General features: G+C 39.2%; 1 protein-coding gene across 6 annotated transcripts in view; it reads left to right on the top strand.

The window, feature by feature from the left end:
- RTEL1 (regulator of telomere elongation helicase 1) overlaps positions 1-20,613 on the top strand; it is a 107,588-nt gene that overhangs the window by 32,367 nt on the left and 54,608 nt on the right. For all 6 annotated transcript variants that reach the window (XM_069072619.1, XM_069072622.1, XM_069072623.1 and 3 more), the window contains exons 13-16: positions 8,419-8,516; positions 12,461-12,516; positions 19,868-19,942; positions 20,241-20,322. In XM_069072619.1, the coding sequence (XP_068928720.1) occupies positions 8,419-8,516; positions 12,461-12,516; positions 19,868-19,942; positions 20,241-20,322 (311 nt within the window). The remainder of the gene's footprint in view (positions 1-8,418; positions 8,517-12,460; positions 12,517-19,867; positions 19,943-20,240; positions 20,323-20,613) is intronic.

The following is a 20,613-nucleotide window of genomic DNA, read 5'->3' on the forward strand; positions in this document are numbered from 1 at the left end:
ATTTTGGGTCACAGGTAATAACAGTTGTAAGAAATGTTTCATTTGCCTCTTGGTTGGATCTAATTTGAAGAGACCTGTCACTGATACAAGCTTTTCTATTTTGATAATTATTTTTCCCGTGCAGGCCACATGTTTTGCTTTCACAATTCTTATTTCTTTCTTGAACTATTTGAGAACCTCCTGCTTTGGGGCCCAAGCTCTCTTGGGAATACACAGGATCTTCTGTCTCATCGGATGTTGGTTCAGTTTCCTTGGTCTTACAATATTTATTCTAAAGTGTTTGGACTTAAGTGCTCTGGTGGTCATTTTCCCTTCTGTTTTAATATCTCCTCTCTTAATTTATCAGCTTGTACTCCAATTTTTTAACTGACTTTTTTTCCTCTTGAGATATTTTTGTCCTTTGACTTTCTATTCCTCTGCTGCTCATTTTCTGACTTCTTCCTTTGATAGTAGATCCCCTGGGGTTGGACCTCAAAGCTGTCTCAGATTCCTCCCACACTGAAGTATTCAATCTTCTCAGCCTCATTCCCTGCTCCAAGCAACTCCTGGGAGGACAGAAATTGGTCCTAGATGAATGCCAGTCCCCTTTCCTTTAGGCCTGGTACAGCCCCAGCACCCTCTGGTACCCTGTCACTGTTCCCTCTCTTCTTTAGTTTTCTGACTGAGTGCTGCTATGTCAGTGCTCTGCAGGCCCAGACAGAATACTCTTTGGTTTTTCAAAATCTCCACCTCCACAGGAGGGGTTATGGGGAAAAGGGAAAGAGAAGTTGGGCAAAGCTGTGTTCTGTTGCTCACTGCCATGTGAATTTGGGTATGCTCACAGAGATGACAGCAGCAGCAACAGTGAAGAAATTATGGAGTGAATCCCAGAAAACAGGCCTGAGGTTCTGATTGTTGGTACCTTGACAGAGTTTGGGAGTTGGTAAGGGAGAGGATGCCATGTAGGTTTCATTAAGGATTAGGAATTAGCCTTTTTTGCTCTTAATGTATAAGGTTGTTATCTTGTTAGATTTCTTATTTTGGCTTTTGGAGTTGCAAGGACTTTGATCTGTTATGCATAATTATTATTTGGGGGAGTTTGGAGAGATTATGAGGGTTGTAGAAAATGTCTAGTTCTCCTTTGTTTTTGGTCACATGACCTAGATAACTTCCTTTTGGATCTGACTTGAAAGTTATTTGTATTATAACTTAGATAGTTAAATAGTCAGGGTTTCTATTGTGATTTTGCTTAGTTCAGTTTGTTTCATGTAAGCATTACCATATCTATGTTCTTAATATTTGTCATTTCTTTTTTGTTGTTGTTTTTTGTTTTTTTCTATTTTATTTTTTTAATATTTGTCATATCTTATGTCATTGTTAGCCATTCCTTAAACTTTGGACACATAGGTTGTTTTTGGTTTTCCATTATTAAAAAGGATGTTACTATGTATGTGCCTTTTTGTCTAGGTAAGACTTTTCACTGGTCAGTAATATCTGCCATTGGCTATAAGGTTGTATCTCACAGTTGTTTTAACCCATATATCTCTGTTTAATTGAGAATTTGAATATTTTTTCAGATAATTATTGATATTGATACAACAGCACAATGTCATGCCCTGAAACATCACAGAGTTTTCTGAAAGAAATCCCTCAAGAGTTTGATGCAGCCATCTACACAGGAATGACTATAGAATGTCTGTTGTCCTGATTGTGAGGTCCATTTGTATGTATGACCCCCAGAGCTAGTTCGCCATTATGCAGATGTGGGATCGACAGTACAGATGGACAATAAGCAGATTTGAACAGATGGAGAAGATCTGACTGGATTGCCTTTAGGAAATAGCAGAGCACCTTTAATAACCCCAAGCTGCTCCTAAAGACAGAGGCTCATCTTTTTCAAACTAGCATTCGTTTAACACCAAGGTTGCTGTGTGGCAGTGACATGTGGAATGTGAAGCACTGACATTATAACACAGCGGCCAGTGGAGAGGCACGTGGTCAGTGTGTGTAGGCAGCAGTATATAACTAATAAAGAAAAGGAGTAAGAGATGTCCTCCAGGAAATAGATGGTTGGGGGAGATGATAGGCTGGTTGTATGGGAAGGGAGCTCAGCTAGAGTGTTCTGTTATTATCCCTGAAGTGTCAGGAGAAAGTGCGGAAGGCCTTCATCACCCTGGGTAAGTAAGCCTTTTGTGCTGAGCTTGTGGGAGGACACTCACAGGAGTCATAGCATGGAGGGGTTGCCGTTTGTGTCATTGGAAGACACAAATAGACTTGTTTGCGTATAGATGTTCATTATCAGTGCAGTCTCATATTTTGTAAAGGAGTGAGTTGGTATAGTGGTAAAGAGGTAATTTACTCTGGAGTATTGCTGTTAAAATCCCTACTATTTCATTTTCATAGCTTCAGTAAGGATAGCCTTGATGAATATGTAGATTATTCTCATGAAAATTTTATATAGATAGAAAAGTAGGCCAATGGGTTTGTAGTTATTGATGTTTTCTTGGTTTTCTTTTTTTGATGATAAGCTCTGAGTTTTTCCATCCCCTCTCTCAGATTTCTTGACAACCTCTAAATTCTCTCAGAGTTGTTTTCTCCCACCCTCTCTTTAAATATTTGGTTCAGTTCAGCTGCTTTTCACAACTTTGTTTTCTTTGGTGGTATTAGTCTTCTTGAAAAAACACCTGGCATCCTAACATCTGGTGTTAAAATCTAAATGGCTGTGAGGGTCAAGTTTGTTATTATTATCTTTTTAAAAAAAAACTTTTTTTAGCTCTTTTCCATTATTTTTGTCTGTTCTCCTGCCAATTTCATCCTTAAATGCTCTTGGGATGCTTAGTCAGATCTCTTTTCACTGTTTCTCCCTCTACTTCTCACTGTTTTTTGAGGCGATATTGCTTATAATCTTCCACCATTCTTTTCTGTGAGATTTTAGAAATAAAGTTTATATTCTACATAGTGTTGACCTTGGCTACCATAACTTTCCAGTTGGTAAGGAGAGAGAGTGTTTACTGATTATAGTCCTTTTTAGGATTTTTTGTCTTTTCGTTATGGCAGTTGATTTACTTTAGTTAAATTTCTGTATGAAATGATTATAATTGGGGGTAGTATCTTTCCCTTATGCACTAGTAACTTAAGTAGTTTTAATTGTTCTCATATCTTTTCTTTCACTTTTGTTCTAGTTTTGTAATGTTGATCTTTGCTCTTTACAAGTTAGTGCTTGACTGTATACAGACAACTGTTTCAGGAACCTTTCTCATATTAGTAACAAGTTATTATTTGTTACAATGTAATCAGTTTCACTTTGAGATGTAATTTTGGGGCTTGCTATATTCTACACCTTCCAATTCTTCCTTGATGTGAGCATTGTTTTTTCTTTTTTTAGTATTCTATTTTCCCCCAGTTACATGTAAAAACAGTTTTAACATTCATTTTTTAAACTTTGAGTTCCAAATTCTCTCCCTCCCTTCCCCCTCCCCCCCATTGAGAAGGCAGGCAATTCACTATAGGCTATATACATGTGAAATCATGCAAAACACTTCCATAACAGTCATGTTGTGGAAGACTATTTCCCTCCATCCTGTTCCCCCTTGTGTTTATTCTATTCTCTCCTTTCACCTTGCCCCTCCTCAAAAGTATTTTTGCTTCTGAATATCCCCTTCCCCATTCTGCCCTCCCTTCTGTCACTCCCCCTCTTCTCTTATCCCCGTTTCCCCCTACTCTCTTTTAGTGTAAGATTTCTATACCCACTTGAGTGTGTATGTTATTCCCTCTTTGAACCGATTCTGATGAGAGTAAGGTTCAGAGTGAGCATTCTTAATCTCTAGATGTGAAGCTTCTGTATATTCTATAAAACTTTGGACTCTCTGATTTCTTATTCCCAAATCACATTTTCCAACCCTTTTCAGCATCCTTATTTATATCCACCTTTGCATTGAAGTTACCTAGTATATGCTGATTTAATCTTGTAGAATTTTCTACCTCTTCATCTTCTCCAGTAGATGTCGTACATAAGCTATAATTATTTGCATGGTAGTCTATTTGCAGATACTTATCCATGAGCACTGAGCACCAAAATATAGATGAGTAAATGTGAAAATGCTTATTCATCACATATAGTACAGGATTATCACTTTGCTTTCTTTGGACTTTAACTTCTTGACCTGCAGCCGTTTTACTGTAGAAATACCTCTGCCCTGAAGTTTACCCAGAGGATTGTTGAATCCTGAGCCCTAACTGCCCTTTCAAAAGGGATTGTTCACTTTATTCCTGACTCAACTCACTCTCTGAACAACTCCATTTCCTTGTCAGCAGCCCTGCTTGGGTATTCTGTCATCCATCCCCTTTTTCCTGCTTCCTAGTTCCCCTTTGAAATATAAACTCCTTATGGACTTCTTTATTTCCCCAGTACTTAGCACTCTCTCTGTCTCCCTCTGTCTCTTCTCAAACCTCCTCCCCCCATAATTTACAATATTCTTACATATGTCATGTAGAACAGAATTGATGGGCCAGTTTGCCCTCAAATTGTAGATATTCCAAGAGGAAACAAAATTGTAATAATTCCTTTGCCAGGGGGAAAGGAGAAATAGAAAAAGTCAGTCCATTGATCACCACTTAAAAGAGATTTTATGAGGAAAACTCATATAGGAATATTATAGTCAACTTCTGAAGGATAAAATATTGTTCAAGGATAAAATATTAAAAGCAACAAGAATAAAACAATTTAAATATGCTGGTGTCACAATTAGAATCACACATGACCTAGTCACAGAGACATTAAAGGACTGTGGGTCTTGGATCACTATATATCAAAGAGCAAAAGACTGGAGCTCTGGCTGAAAATATTGTACCCTGCAAAGTTAAGCATAATCCTGAATGGAAAAAAAATGGACATTTGATCAGTTGTCAGACTTTCAAGACTTTGTTTAAAAAAAAGTCAGACTTGAACTTAATAGAAGATTTGACATACAAGAGCCACATAAGGTACATGCCAAAGACTGATTATATGGGTTTCAATAAGGGCAGACCATTTACTTATATGTGTGTGTGTGTGTGTGTGTGTGTGTGTGTGTGTGTGTGTGTGTGTGTGTGTGTGTGTGTAAAATGTATGTCTAAGACTCTTATTAATAATTGGGTAGCTCATAAGAAAGATTGGGGCAAACCTGAGTATGATATGAATTTTAAAAGTAAAACCATTTAGGAACAGCTAAACAATAATTATTTTATACAAATGAGGTACAAGAGGTAGAGTTGATACAGAGGAATTAGATGGGGGAGGAGGGCTGATAGTTCTGGTTACCTGCTTTCATCAGAAATGAAACATATATTTGGAAGAGTATAAAAGTCTTATAAATTCAGAAGAAATAAAACAGTCGGGGAATAGAAAGGGAGGAATCTTATGGGAATGGGAGGATGGGGAGGGACCTTGGAGAGGGATAGGCAAGTAATAGGAGGGCAAAGTAGCAGGAAGAAGTAAAGGAAAGGAGGTAGGAGGGATAGGAAATGAGATAGTCACAAACATAAAAACACAGACCAGGAGTAGAATTTTTTTGGGAAAGTGTATGTCTGTATATGTATGCATATATGTATATGTGTGAGTATAAAGCTGTAGAGAAACATACCCAAACTTAATTGTAGCCTTTTGGGGGTAGGGAGGAGGTAAATAAAGAACAAAGTAAAGAAGTGTACAACAGAAAACAAAAGATAGCTAAGGTAACTTACAAGAAGGCAAGGAAAAGATGGACGGTTCTCAACACAACATGTAGTGTTTATCATACAGGCTTTCTTGAAAATTTATTGTTACATATTTTGAATGCTCTCTTAATGCCCTGCTATGCACACAACATGCTTTTTTTTTCTTGCTTTGTATTTAAGTTCATATGTTTTTGTTTCTTTTCTCTATTTTGTATTTATGTTTTGGTGTTTGAGTATAAAATAAAATTAAAAAAAATTCCTTTGCCATTTTATCTTTGATCCATCCAGTTTGGTTATATCATAGAGATTTCCACGGTTTCCAAATGTTTCATGTTATAAATTGTCTACAGGCCTTTGAATCATGATAGTTTCCTCTTAGGTAACTAATCATTCTGAAAAGTTCTTCAAAAGTACTTTTTACAAAAAGTACACTATAGAATATGTATAGTCTCAGAGTCAACATGGAGATTAAATACTGATGACTTTATGGTGAAGATTAAAAAACAAATTTTTTTTAAAAAGCTAAGCAAAACTAACTTGTAATTGACTGTGTATGACAACATGTATAGTATTCCTTATCTGTTGACCTGCAAAGCCAAGCTTAGTCATGATAGTAACATAGTATTTAGTCTCTTTTTTTATCTTTTAGTTTAAATTGTTGTAGTAAATGTGTGTACTGTTTACCTAGTTCTGCTTACTTATATACTGTGCATCAATTCGGATAAGGCTTCCATGTTTTTCTCAGTTCTTTACAGTCATCATTTCTTATGACAGTTAACATTTCATTATTCGTATAACCCAAATTTGTTGAACCATTCTCTAATCAGTGGACAGTTGTTTTTTTCTTTGGTATCACAAAAACTGCTATTATGAATATTTTGGCGTGTATGAGACCTTTCTTTTTGTGATTTCTTTAAGGGGGGGTGATATATGCATAGCAATGGGATCTCTGGACCCAAGGATGTGGATATGTTAGTCATTTTGTTTCTAGCGTAATTCCAAATTGCTTTCCAGAATCATTGTATCAATTTGCAACTCTATTGACCAGTGTTCCTGTCTTCTCACAGTCCTTTCAGCATCAACTATTTCTATTTTTTGTCATCTTTTTCAATTTGCTTAGTATAGGACCTATACTATAGGTAAAAAGAAATATCTAAAGCAAGATGTTTTCCCAATTGATGATTTAAATTTTAATCCTAATTTTTTTTCCATTTAGATTCAGTTTCTTTTTGTCTTTATTTATAACGAAAATGTGAAGACTGATAGAATTCATTTTCTCAAATGTTGTGTCATTGGACAGGGATCTCACATTTAAAATACTAGTAGCTAAATCAATATATATAGTTGGAATGAAAGCTGACTCTTTGTATCCTTTCCCCCTCTTCTCCACCTTCTTCCCCCTCACCGCCCTTGGTAATCCCCTTGTTATCTTTTTGCTACCTTTGCCTCAGAAGTGGAAGATCTTGGGGCAGGACCGAAAAGACATTCTGTGTTTTTCTTTTGTTACCAAGTGATCAGCCTATAGGTGACAAGTCCCTCTGTTCTTTTTTTTTTTTTTTTTTTTGCTTTTTGGAGGGGAGAAGGCAGGGCAATTGGGGTTAAGTGACTTGCCCAAGGTCACATGGCTAGTTTCGTGTTAAGTGTCTGAGGCTGGATTTCAACTCAGGTCCTCCTGACTCCAGGGCCAGTACTCTATTGACTATGCCACCTAGCAGCCCCTCCCTCTGTTCTTGACTGAACTGGTTCTTAGGAAGAGGCTCAGGCAGTTGTTGGGACCACACTTGGAGCTTCAACAACATGGCAGAAACTGTAACACTTGTACTCTGCTACAGGGTCAGCCTTTGGACACACAGACACCTGTTCCTGATACTTTGAGGCGTTGGGATTGGACCTTGTAGAGGAAGCTATCATATTGCCTGCCAAGAAACAAAGTTTAACCTCTTCTTTGCCTGTGCTTGTTTAATTTTGGCATTCTGTTCTGAGAGAGTGAAAGAGAAAACCCAGAAATTTGAAGAACCACTCAGAAACACTGCAGTTTATCCAATATAAAGAGAGCATGTTGGACATAAGTTCATTTAACTTTCCATGCTGTATTTAGTGATATTGAATAAAATGATAGTACTATGAAAAATCTAGGAGTATATGTGTGTATGTGCATGTGCATATATGTTTGTGCATTCATGTGCATGTGTGCCTGCACGTCTCTGTGTCAGGGCAATGGATCAGGTAACTTATTGCTTAGATAAGGTCTTATCTCAGACCTGGGGGGGACCTCAGAAGCCCTCAAGTCCAACATTCTCATTTTCTAGATGAGGACACTGAGGCCTCTGGAGGGGAAGGAACTTGCCCAAGGTTATAAGTGGTAAATATTTGAGATGTGATTTGGATCCAAGTCCTCCCAGTCAAGAGCCAGACTCTACTCCACTATCTTCTCTTGAGCAGATAAACATTGCAGGGTGGAGAGCTATTGTGGATTCTTTGTGTAAGACTTAGCAGGCATCACTTGTGGGTGGAGCAAGCTTAGAAAAAGGAGCCAGCACAAAAAGGTCAGTCATAGCTGAAGTTACCATCTCCCTGGCAAAGGTAAGGCAGGAGAAGGAGCCATAGGTAGGAAGCTTTGGCATAGCAGTGGTGCCTAAAACCAATTTACATCTTTGTCTGGGTGATGTGAGCATCTGAATCTTTTCCTGAGTTTGAACAGCGTTATTTTGTCAGATCTAAAACTTGGATCTTTTTACTTGGCAGCTATATCTTTGATCTATTTGCTGAAGCCCACATAACCTTTCAGACCAAGTCTTCCCTCCTGGAGTCACTGGAGCAGATCATACAGTTCATGGCAGGACGTAAGTCATTCAGCATGCAACTTTTAAGCTCCAAATTTGTCTCATTCTGTTACATAATTGATTTTAATGGTTTCTTCCCCCATCCCAACAAGTGGGGTACCCATTGTATGTGAGGAGAAAGGGAGATGAAGAGACAGTGGTTTTCTAAGCTAAGATTGATTCTTTGTATTTCAGCCATCAGCATGGCCAATGTAACTAAAGGGATTTTGTAGGGATAGAGTAGGGCCAGCAGGACACTCTCTGTTGATGCTTTGGTGACTATTAACTGCAGCTAACCTAGCTTTGCAGATAGCCAAGAATAATTTTCAAACTGAATTGTAATTGCCCTGAAATATAACTTGGGGTAAGTTCTTTTATTTATAGAGATCAAGTTTAACTTTTTTATCCCTTGTAATTTTGACATTAAGGAATTAACATTATTTAGCATCAGAGTTAAACTGGGTTTGCAAAACCAGTATTTTTATTAGCAATTTTTGCAGTAGATTCTCAACAGAATTCCTGACTAGAATTATGTGCTCTGTAGGGATAAGTGACATGGGTATTCTCCTAATCTACCCACATCCCTTTTTTAATCCAAAGGAGATAAAATTATTTTTTTGTATAACTTCACACATTTGTTTTTCTGGGAAAGCAGTTGAGGTACTTTTTCATGAACAAATTCTGTATTAAGCATTTAGCTTGAAAAGAAACCTCAGGTGTCCCTAAACTAATAGTACTAACTATCAAGAAATAAACCAGAGGTATAGACATTGCCAGCAATCTGGTTGAGATTTTATGGGGCTGTGGACCAGTGTGGTCATTTAAAGAAGCTTATTTTGATCTCTAAATGTCTAGTTGTACTCTGCCCTTTAGACAGTTCTTGACCATAGTTCTTGACCAGGAAACCATTCAGAGAGATAAGATGTCAGTGTTGCATGATTTTGTTCTAAATGTCTATTTGTACTTATATGAGATGCACTTACTACATTTTTTTAATGCTTTATTAACTTCTGATTTACATCATTCGTTTCCGCCAGATTTTAAGTTACAAATTTTCTCCCCGTTTTTCCCCCACCCATCCCCCCAAAACAGCAGTCCCACAGGATATCCCCACCTCCAATCTGCTCTCTCCCATATTTTCTCCCATACCCGTTTCAACTTTTCCAGTGGATCTCTATGCCTCAATGCCTGTATATCTTTTTTTTTTCTTAATAACATGTAAGATGGTATTAATAATAGTATATATATATATATACACATATATATATACATATATTTGAATATTTGATTTTAAAACTTTCAATTCCAGATTCATTCCCTTCCCCCCCTGCCACCCACCCCCACTGGGGAGACAAGCAGTTCAGTATAGATTGTACATGTGCGGCTAATGCAAAACAATAACATAGTAGATGTATTGTAAAAGACTGACTATATTTCCCTCCCTCCTATCCCACCTCCCACTTGTTCTATTCTCTACTTTGATCCTGTCTCTTTTCAAAAGTGGGTGCTTCCAACTTCCCTCCCCCCCAGCCTGCCCTCCCTTCCATCATCCCCTCTCACATCCCCTTCCCCCGCTATTCTCCTGGAGGGTGAGATCCCCTATTTAGTGTGTATTTCCCTCCCTCCTCAAGCCAGATTCAATAGGAATAAGGTTGACCCATTCCCCTTTGCCTTCCTATTCTTACCCTCCATTGTAACCATTTTCCCTTGCCTCTTCTGTATGAGATAGTTGCCCCACTCTGTCTCTCCCCATCTCCTCTCATTATATTCCTCTCACCTCTTAATTTCACCTTTTAAGTATCATCCCTTCCTGTTAAATTGGTCCCGTGCCCTCTATCTATGTATACCTGTAAACGTATATACACACATTCACATATGTATTCATATGCCCGCATACCCTCATATAAAGACATATATATACACACACACACACACACACACATATACATATATATATATATATATATACATATATATTTCTAATCCCTTCAACTACTGAGAAAAGTTTCATAAGTTACAATTATTATTTTTCCATGTAGGAATGTTAATAGTTCAACTTTGGCCAGGTGGCTCAGCAAGCAAGAGCACCGGCCCCAGTGCCGGGACGACCCAGATCAAATCCGGGCCCAGACACTCAGCACCACACCCAGAAACAACAACTGGCCGTGCAAACCCGAGCAAGCCACTCAACCCCGATTGCTTTAAAAAAAAAAATAGTTCAAATTTGATAAGTTCCTTATGATTTCTTTTCCCTGTTTACCTTTTCATGCTTCTCTTGCTTCTTGTATCTGAATGTCAGATTTTCTATTCAACTCTGGTTTTTTCAGCAAGAATGCTTCAAAGTCCTGTATTCCACTGAATGACCATATTTTCCCCTGAAACATGATACTCAATTTTGCTGGGTTGGTGACTCTTGGTTTTAATCCCAGCTCCCTTGACCTCTGGAATATCACATTCCAGGCCCTTCGATCCCTCAGTGTAGAAGCTGCCAGATCCTGGGTTATCCTGATTGTGTTTCCACAATATTCAAATAGTTTCTTCCTGGCTGCTTGTAATATTCTCTCCTTAATCTGGGAATTCTGGAACCTGGCTATAATAAACCTAGGAGTTTTCTTTTTGGGATCTTTTTCAGGAGGTGATCGGTGGATTCTTTCAACCTCTATTTTGCCCTCTCGTTCTAAAACATCAGGGCAGTTTTCTTTGAGAACTTCCTGGAGGATGCTTTCCAGGCTCTTACTTTGGTCATGGCTCTCAGGCAGTCCAATAATTTTTAAATTATCTCTCCTGGATCTATTTTCCAGGTCAGTGGTTTTTCCCATGAGATATTTCACATTGCCTTCTGTTCTTTCATTTGTTTGGATCTGTTTAACAGCATCTTGATTTCTCATAGCTTCCATTTGCTCCAATCTAACTCTGAAGCAATGATTCTCCTCAGTGAGCTTTTGAGATTCTTTTTCCATCTGGCAAATTCGACTTTTTAAGGCATTCTTCTCCTCATTGCCTTTTTGAGCCTCCTTTGCCATTTGAGTCAGTCTGTTTTTTAAGGTATTATTTTCTTCAGTCATGCTGTTTGACTCTCATTTCATAATTTTCTTGCATTGTTCTCATTTCTCTTCCCAATTTTTCCTCCACTTCTCTTATCTGCTTCTTAAGGTCCTCTATGGCCTGTAACCAGCTTGTATTTTCCTTTGAAGCTTTTGATGCAGGAGTTCTGACTTCACTGATTTCCTCCTGTTCCATGCCTTGCTCCTTCTTATCCCCAAAATAGGAGTGTAATGTTGGAATCTTCTGTCTGCTTTGTTTCCTTTGCCTGCTCATTTTGCCACTCAATGATTTGACTTTTGGGCTTTTTGCCACAGTAGGACTCTGCCACCAGACAGGGGAGTTTTCATCCCAACCGCTGGGGTTTTCTCAGCTGCCGGAGGTATTAGATGGGTGCCCTCTCTGAGGTCTCCACACGCTCTGGCAAGCTGGACACATACCCCAGGACCTCCACCCTAGACTGCAATCCAGATCCAAGCAGGTTAAAGCAAGAGCGATTACCCCTCAGACTGGTGCTTGGTCCCCCTACACTCTGCAGGCCAGGAGCTGAAGCCGCCACGTGGCACTGGCAGGCTGTGCTGGCGTCTCAGCGGTTTCTCTCCCCAGGGGTAAAAGCCACGCACTCCCACTTACTGGGTCCCAAAGTCCAGACTGCACTGGCCTCTCACCTTGTCCTTCGCATCTATGTATTGATAAATCTGGAAACGGCCGCAGCTGCTGCTGATCTGGAGTCCCTCTGGCTGGCTGGCTGGTCAGGCCCGCCCTGGGGCTAAAGCCTCGGGTGGGGCTGGGCTCAGCTCCCAGACAGCTGCGCTGGCCGATTCCTGCCGGCCTGCCGGGCTGTCCTCAGCGGGAGGTTAGCTTCTCTGTGTCATTTTGTGGGTTCTGCAGCACACTTACTACATTTTTGTCCTTATCAATAGGTACTGGGATATTTAACAACACAGCAGGTTTACAAAAACTGGTGGACATCATTCAGGTAAATCATCCCCCATCTTTTGTCTTTCTCTGTCCATAAATGCATGATAAGAAATACAGCAGACAATAAGAGGCTTTCCCTCCTCAAGAACTAAAACAGGTTCTATCTAAAAGCATTGTTGGATTGATGTACATTGGGAGAAAACTGTTCATAGAAGCTTTTGGATGGAAATCAAAGGCATCAAGTTGAGACATGGTCATAAAATCCTGTTTTTCATAGGATCCTGGCCATGGATCATAGTTTTAGAGCTGTAAGGGACCATCAGTCCAGCCCTCTCATTTTACACATGAGGCAGGTGATGTCTGGAGAGGTTGAGTCACTTCCCCAGAGTCACATATCTAGTAAATGTCTGCAACAGAATTTGATCCCCCAGTTTTCCTGACTCTAAGGCCAATACATATGTAAAGCACTGAGCAAACATTTAAGACATCATATAGATACTAGCTATTTTTGCTGTTGCTGTTTTATGTTGTTTATTATTATTGCTATTACTACTACTGTTATTATTACCATTTATACCATACTGTCCAGTGCTCCATAAGGTTGTTTCTTTCTATCAAATTTTGGCAATGACCATAAACATTTTCTGAAGGAGTCAGGCAAACTAGATTCTCATTAAGAACAGGTCCAACTATGTCCAGAAAGTTCCAGAAAAAAATAGACTTCTTTGGGAATCTCATATTTTATGGTCCTAGCTAGGTGATACTTAAAACAAACTTATGCTCATTCAACAATTTCTTCTTGGTGGTTTGCCACAATTTTCCTGTGTTCTCCTTAGAAGCTCCAGCATTTGAAACCACATTCAGTTCTGCACTTTCTTTAGTTTTTTTGTCCTTGTTATTACACTATTAATTCTTCCTGAACTGAAGGTACTTTAAACTATGGTGTGTTCCTTTCTCATCACCACCAGATGGAGCTGGGACTTTTTGTTAAATCTAATTTTTATTTATTTATTTTTTTTAAAGGAGGAGGAAGGGACAGGATATACCAGATGTCTGGATTCATTAAGGATTTGCTAATCGTCTAGAGTTTTTCCCATCTCTGTTCTGTATATTTTTTGTGTTGAATCACATATTTGAAAAGGCTGATCCTTGAATATTCAGACATTCTAGTTTGTTCACAGCTTTCCACTATCAGTGTTCTGATACTGAATATCATACTGAAAATATTGAATAGTACTGATAGTGATCTTTTCAACAAAGCATTTACATGGAATCAACAGAGGCCCTGTGGTGTCCCTTCCTATTTCTGCATATTGTTCAGAGCTGCTATCAATATTGTTCGAGGACTTTTCTAGGTGTTCTGTGCAAGTTTGTGAAATCACTTTAGTTTATTTCAGTATTTTCTCAGGTGGGTGAAACCTTAGGTGTCATCCTGAAAGTCTGCCACAGGTAGAATCTTAGTAAATGCTGTTGGAAAGAGTACAGGTGACCTGAGCAAAGTAGTTAGAGAAACATTTTTAGCTTTTCTGATAACCCTGGCAAAAAAAACCTATCTCCTTGTAATTGTACTGTATTTTTGTAAGGAACTCAAAATCCTGTTTCTTCCTTTACACCCACATCATTGAATGGAATGGGATGGAAAGGGCCTGTGTTCTCAGTGCTAAGCCAGTCACAAGACCATGTCTGCCTAATCTAATTGCTTATCCTATAACTTGTTGGTTATTTTAGTGATTAAACAGAAACATTGCTCAGCCCAGCAGTATCTAAAGAAAGCTAGAACTGCCCCAAGTCATACATGAACAATTCAGTAAGAGTTTATTGGGCATCAACTGTGTATCTGTTATGCTTAGACATATATTATGTAATTTGTTAACGTGTCTGCTCATATGAGACTAGGGTAATAGAAACATGCTTTTTTCCCCTGGAAGCTTTTACAATCTGATTAGAGAAAGACTCACATAAAACAATTAGACACTGATCTAAAACCGGCTTAGGAGATGGCAGAATGGGTGAGAAAGGTGGCGAGTGCCACAGATAGCTAGCATTATTCAGGAAAACTTCAAGTAGAAGGCAGAACCTGAGCGAGGCTTTGAAGGATGAGATTTATGAAGGATCTATAGAATGGAAAAACCCTATGTGTCCAGAAAACTGGACCTCTAGAAAAAACTAAGGGAAACAGCTCTTTCTTTCATTGCTGTCACACAAATGCTCTATAAAAGAGGTGATAGTTATAAATTTGTAATTCTTTTCAATTTAAAATATTTTTCTGGGGTGGCCAGGTAGCACAGCGAGTAAGAGCACCGGCTTCAGTGTCGGGATGACCTGGATCAAATCCGGGCTCAGATACTTAGCACCACACCCAGAAATAACTGGCTGTGTAACCTTGAGCAAGTTACTTAACCCCCATTGCTTTAAAAAAAAATAAATTTTTCTTCCCCATACCCTTCCTCCCAGTTAGAAAAGAAAGGTAAACAAAACACTTGAGCTAAATATACATAATTAAATTAAACAAATTCCTGTATCAGTTCATATCCAAAAAATATGTGCCTCATCCTACACTCTATCAGCTTTCTGTTAAGAGGTGGGTATGTTTCATCATGAGTTCTAAAAGAGGTGCTAGTTAACAGAATAGGGAAATTAAACCAAAAAGCAGGTTCAAATGCTATGAAACGAATTGATGGGAGTAGAATTGGCCTGGATTTTGTTTTGGATCTAGAGTATATAGAGTTGCTTAATTCTTGGCACATCCTGCATTTTGATGTCACTTTCTGGCAGCATTTCTGGCAGTAACTAAAGGATTGAGATCAAGTGACTGTGCTTTGATTAAGATTAAGTGACTATACTTTTCTCTGGGTTTTCCCTTCCCACTCCTTATCTCTCTCTGTTGGCAAGGACTCTGTTCTGTCCTGCCCTCTCTAGTACTCAACAAGGGAGTGGCTGCTAGACTGTCATTACTTTTAGGTTTTGGCATCTGAATCAGTACTTTCTGTAGATATCAGAAACTTCTTTGTTTTGTTGTAGGTCAGTGTGACAGAATTTCAAAGGACCATATATGTATGTTTGGTATGTCACTCCAAGTACCAAGGCAGTGTAATTAGGCTTGTCCTTGTTTGGTGTTCTCTCTTTCACTGTTACTGATTCCTGGAAACAGACAGCAGCACTAATACTCTGGATGTATGCTTCAAATTTCACCACAAATTGCAAAAGGTCCCTTGTCACTCTCACCTATTCACGTACTCTGGAGTCTAAAGTAGAGATTTCTATACCATTTCATGAGAGAGAGAAAAAAATCTATTTGAAATAAGATTTTGCTTTCCTAGTATTTGCAGATTCCTTACAAGGATTCGTCATTTTCCTCTTCTGATTGCTTCTAAGGGTTCTTGTATATTTTTGACCAGAGGGATAATGGGTAAAGAGAAAACAACTCTTTGGAAGCATAGAGGTAGTCATTGTTCTCCTCTTTTTCATGGATGAAACTAGTGTTTCTCTTTAACCCAAAGGTAAGGGCAGAGATGGCATGTTCCTTCTAGATAAGTGATTCCCCAAGACCTCACAGGAATCATGCATGTAATGTTGAAAGAGGCCATCTATTCTAACTCTCTGCTGTTACAGATTTTTCAATCAAAAACTTAGGGCCAGAGAGAAGAAGTGATTTAGAGCTGAAAGGGGACCTCAGAGACCATGTAATCCAACCAACTCCCTTCTTTACAGAAAGCAGTGAAGCTTAATGATTTACCCAACAGTATGTAGTTCATGGCAGATCCAAGATTTGAACCCTGGTACTCTGACGTAAGTCTTTGCACTGCCTCATGTTCCCTCAGCAAATGTGATGCAGAATCCTCAATTTTGGGAAATGTTTCCTTTAACATCATCTGTGACCCAAAGTGTTTTGAGGAATTTGCCTCATTTGTTTTACATTTCCCTGGACTCCTGCTTTCAACTATTCGCTAGTTAGAGGATGATGAGCCAGAGGTAAATAAGCAATCGTGCTTTGAACAACTGGAACACCTTTCAGAAGAAGTATGATCATCTATTCATTTAACTTTTCAGGGTCTCTGTTTCCTCATTGTAAAATGGGGACGGTAATATTTGTACTATCTTACAACATCACTGCTGGGTTCTAATGAGGTAGTGTACAGAGACCACTTTGTAAAAGCACTGCATAAATCTGAACTTGGGAATGGAGGAGTAAATAGCATTTGGTCAGTGTTCAGATGCTTATTGAATGTTGAATGAAATTTCCAGTTGACTAGATTCATTTTGGAAAGGCTTGGGCATCTGCACATTTGCTATTTCCACCTGATGGATGTTTTGTTTATTGCTGTTTTCTTTATTAGTCATAATAAGACAAGTCGGGCTGTATACCATCCCCTGGAGGAAATTTAAAATGAAAATGAAATATCTAAAATTTATTGAAACTCCATCTGCTGTTGTCATTAGGAAATGACCCAGATGATATTAAGTGGTTTTTCTCTTCATGTGGAGTGGGGAAGAGGGGGATGGAATTTACAGAAGGCTTATTGAGTATAAACCTGGTAGAGAGAGACTTTAGGATTTGAGCCTACCTGACAATCAAATATAGTACCGTCTGATCTGGGGTTTTCCCAGATTGATTTCTCTTCCTAATTTCCTGTTTTCAGGAATCAGTGGCATTTACCATTCTTCTAGTCACTTAGTTTCAGATCCTTGGATTCATCTTTCACTTTTCCCTTTCTTGTGTTATGCTTGTTGCCAGTTTTTGTCAGTTCTTCCTTCAAAGTATATGCCCCTTTTTTCAACTCCCACTCCTGCTTCATTCCTAGATATGTCAACAACTTCTTGTTTATTTCCCTAAAATGCCATTTTCATCATTTTCAACATCATTTCATCCCCTTCTGATAAACCTCCACTGGCTCCTTATTGCCTGCCGGATAATATTTAACTTCAACCCTATGATATCTACAGTTAGACCCCAATTCCACATGTCCATGTTCTCTTCCATCAGTCCCTCTATACAAGCCCTGTACTCTAGTCAGGCTGATCCCCTCATTCGACTTTGTATAAGTCACCTTGGGTTTTGACCTAAACCTTTGTTTATACTGTGCCCTCTTTTTTGAATGTCCTGCCATTTCCCTTCCACTTACTCCAAATTCTACTGATCATTCGGAGAAGTCAGTGAAATTTCCACTTCATCATGGGATTTTCCTGAATGTTTCATGCACTAGCTTTCCCTTTTCATTTGATTTCCTATGTTACTTATTGTTTGTACCATTCATTTTGGCATTAAATAATTTGCTTCGGAGGCGGCCAGGTAGCACATTGAGTAAGAGCACCGGCCCCAGTGTCAGGATGACTTGGGGATGGAATCCAGCCTCAGACACTTAGCACCCACCCAGAAACACCTGGCCATGTAACCTTGAGCAAGTTACTTAACACCAATTGCTTAAAAAAAAAACATAGTTCTTTTGGGGGGAACCCCAAAAAACACCAACTCTAGTTTATGGCTATGTTCAGAAATATATAATGCTTCAGAATATGGGGAGTCATATTTCTGGTGTGTTCTGCCCAAGTCAGACCCCACCTGCCATACAACATCCTGTTCTGGGTGCCACATTTTAGGAAAGACATGGGCAGGTTGGAACATATGCAGAGGAGGACAATCATAATGACAAAACTGGTTACCCTCCATATGGGGATAAATTTAAAGAGCTAGGGGGATGTTTAGCCTGGAAAGGACTTTGGGGGAAGGTAAGATGGGATCTGATCATGTTCGTCAAGTATTTTGTTAGGTTATCCCATGAAAAAGGTATTTATTCTGCTTGACTCTAGAGGAGAGATCCAGGAGCAAGGGGCAGAAACTGCAAAGGGATAGGTGAGGTTTGTCATTAGAAAAGGCTCTAAGAAAGGCACACAGAAATGGAAAGGGCTGCTTGGGAAGGAGGAAGAGCAGTCCCTTTTCTGGAGCTCGCACGTAAAGGTGAAGAGCGACTTGTCTGCTGTGTTGTAATGTTACAAGGTACATCAGCTAGTTTCTGAGGGCCTTTCCAACTCTCATATTTGGTGTCTTATAAATCTTTTGTATTTCTACAGTACTGAACCCAAGAAACCCACTGTGGGTCCCAGGATCCATTTTTGACCAGTAGGTCTCTTCCAGGCAGTCAGCCACTTTTTTTGAAAAGCATCATAGGACAAAGGAAGTATTTTGTAATTTGGTTTCTCTTTTAAGGTCCAGTATTTGGCAACCACAGTAGAGAGATAATATTGTTTAGTACTGTTTGTTTGCATGTTACCAACACAACCTTTTTGAGGATCCATAAATCATGGCACCGAACAACCTTTTGTGGCTTTTGAACATAAAGACAAGCACTGTGCTGTTGTAATAACTATGTGGAATGGCTCAGACAGCCCAGGCTTATTTAAACAAGAGAAACTATAATCAGCGATACATGCTGCGAAGGCATGAATCGGTTCGTCTCCCTAGCCTTTTGGGTTAATGAGGTGGGCATTTTAACTGGCAGCATAGCATACCTGCCTTGTACCTTGCAACATTAAAGCAAGGTTTTTACTCTAAGGCAGAATAAAACTGTTCAATAAAAAAAAAATGGGGGAGGAGGGGGACAAAAAAGAAAAAAAAACTTCACAGGATTTTTTTTTTTTTAAGCAATCGGGGTTAAGTAACTTGCTCAAGGTTACACGGCCAATTATTTCTGGGTGTGGTGCTGAGTATCTGAGCCCGGATTTGATCCAGGTCATCCCGACACTGGAGCCGGTGCTCTTACTCGCTGAGCCACCTGGCCGCCCCGAAGCAATTGCGGTTAAGTAACTTGCTGAAGGTTACACAGCCAGGTGTTTCTGGGTGGGCGCTAAGTGTCTGACCCCGGGATTCGATCTCCAGGTCAAGCTGACACTGAAGCTGGTGCTCTGTCTTGCTGTGCTACCTGGCCGCCCTCATAGGATTTTTTGAATGGCATAGTGTGTTATGTCCCTACTCTGTCTCTTCATTTTTATCATGGCACACTGAGAAAGATAGAACTTTTCTACCCCAAAATTTTCTGCTATAGAAATTCTGGGAAGTTTCTGTGCAGAATAGTATGATGAAAAAGGCACCTGGTATTCATCCTAATTATTGAGAGACTATTTATTGAATGGGGCCCATCCTTCTCTCTGCCTTATTTTCTGCTGTGCCATGGTCTGCCAGGATCAGAACATTCCTCTTCTCTGGTCTGAATCACAGATTGAGGAAGTGATATATATTATTTAGGGTTCTGTAGAGAAAAGACATTATATAAAGATTCTATAAGAGAAAGAAAGGTTCTTGGGGAAGGGAAGGAGAGGCAGTGGCAGAAAATTGATTATTTGATTGTTTACGTGCTTGTTTATGGATTTTGTTGTTTTTATAGCCTGTCTTGCCTTGTGTCTCTGTCTTACAGATTGTTTTCAGTATTGACCCCCCAGAAGGTGCAGCCAACCCCGTGGTGGGGCATACAATTTCAAAATATTATAAGGTAAGGGATCTTTATTCTGATTATCTGCTTATGGGGGCACTGGAGTTTCATGAATTCTAGCTTGACATCTCCAGGGGGTCTGAACCCCTTTGGGTATTTGGGAATGTTATAACAGCTGGCTATGCTGAAAATTCCTTTTGGCACACCTAAAGACACAGTAGAAGAGTCCATTTCAAAGGTGGAAGGGTCCAGTATACATGATACTTTGGATGTCCTAGATTGCTAGTAGAAATAATAGCAAAAATTTTATTGTTTATCAATTCTGTAGCAACCTGTGGAGCAATTTTGTGTTTAATAGGTCCACATCCACTTGGACACCAGTAATAGAAAGAAGACCCAGAGGACTGATGCTTGGAGTGCTCCTGTGACCAAAAAACAAGGTGCTGAGGGGTTTCTGAGACTTCAACTTGGTTTGCTATTCTGCTGCTCTTATGTTCGTAATTCATTAGGCTTCTTCCTAGTAAATTCTTGTTTATATGCATGTATTACTTATATTGTTTTGAGGAAAATGCTTTGTTAAAGTGCTTTGAAATGTAAAGTGTTACTATTGCTTCTTGGTGAATTTTCCATGGCAAATGTTTAATCCCATGTCACCCTCCCCCATTATCATAAAAGTTGGGAAAATTTTTCATCTGGAAGAAGGTTTAGAGCAGGTCTTCTTTAAAAACCGT

Source organism: Petaurus breviceps, unplaced genomic scaffold (genome assembly GCF_028583685.1).
Source record: "Petaurus breviceps papuanus isolate PSGF00001 unplaced genomic scaffold, PetGlider_PUasm1.0 90847, whole genome shotgun sequence".
Lineage (NCBI taxonomy): Eukaryota > Metazoa > Chordata > Mammalia > Diprotodontia > Petauridae > Petaurus > Petaurus breviceps.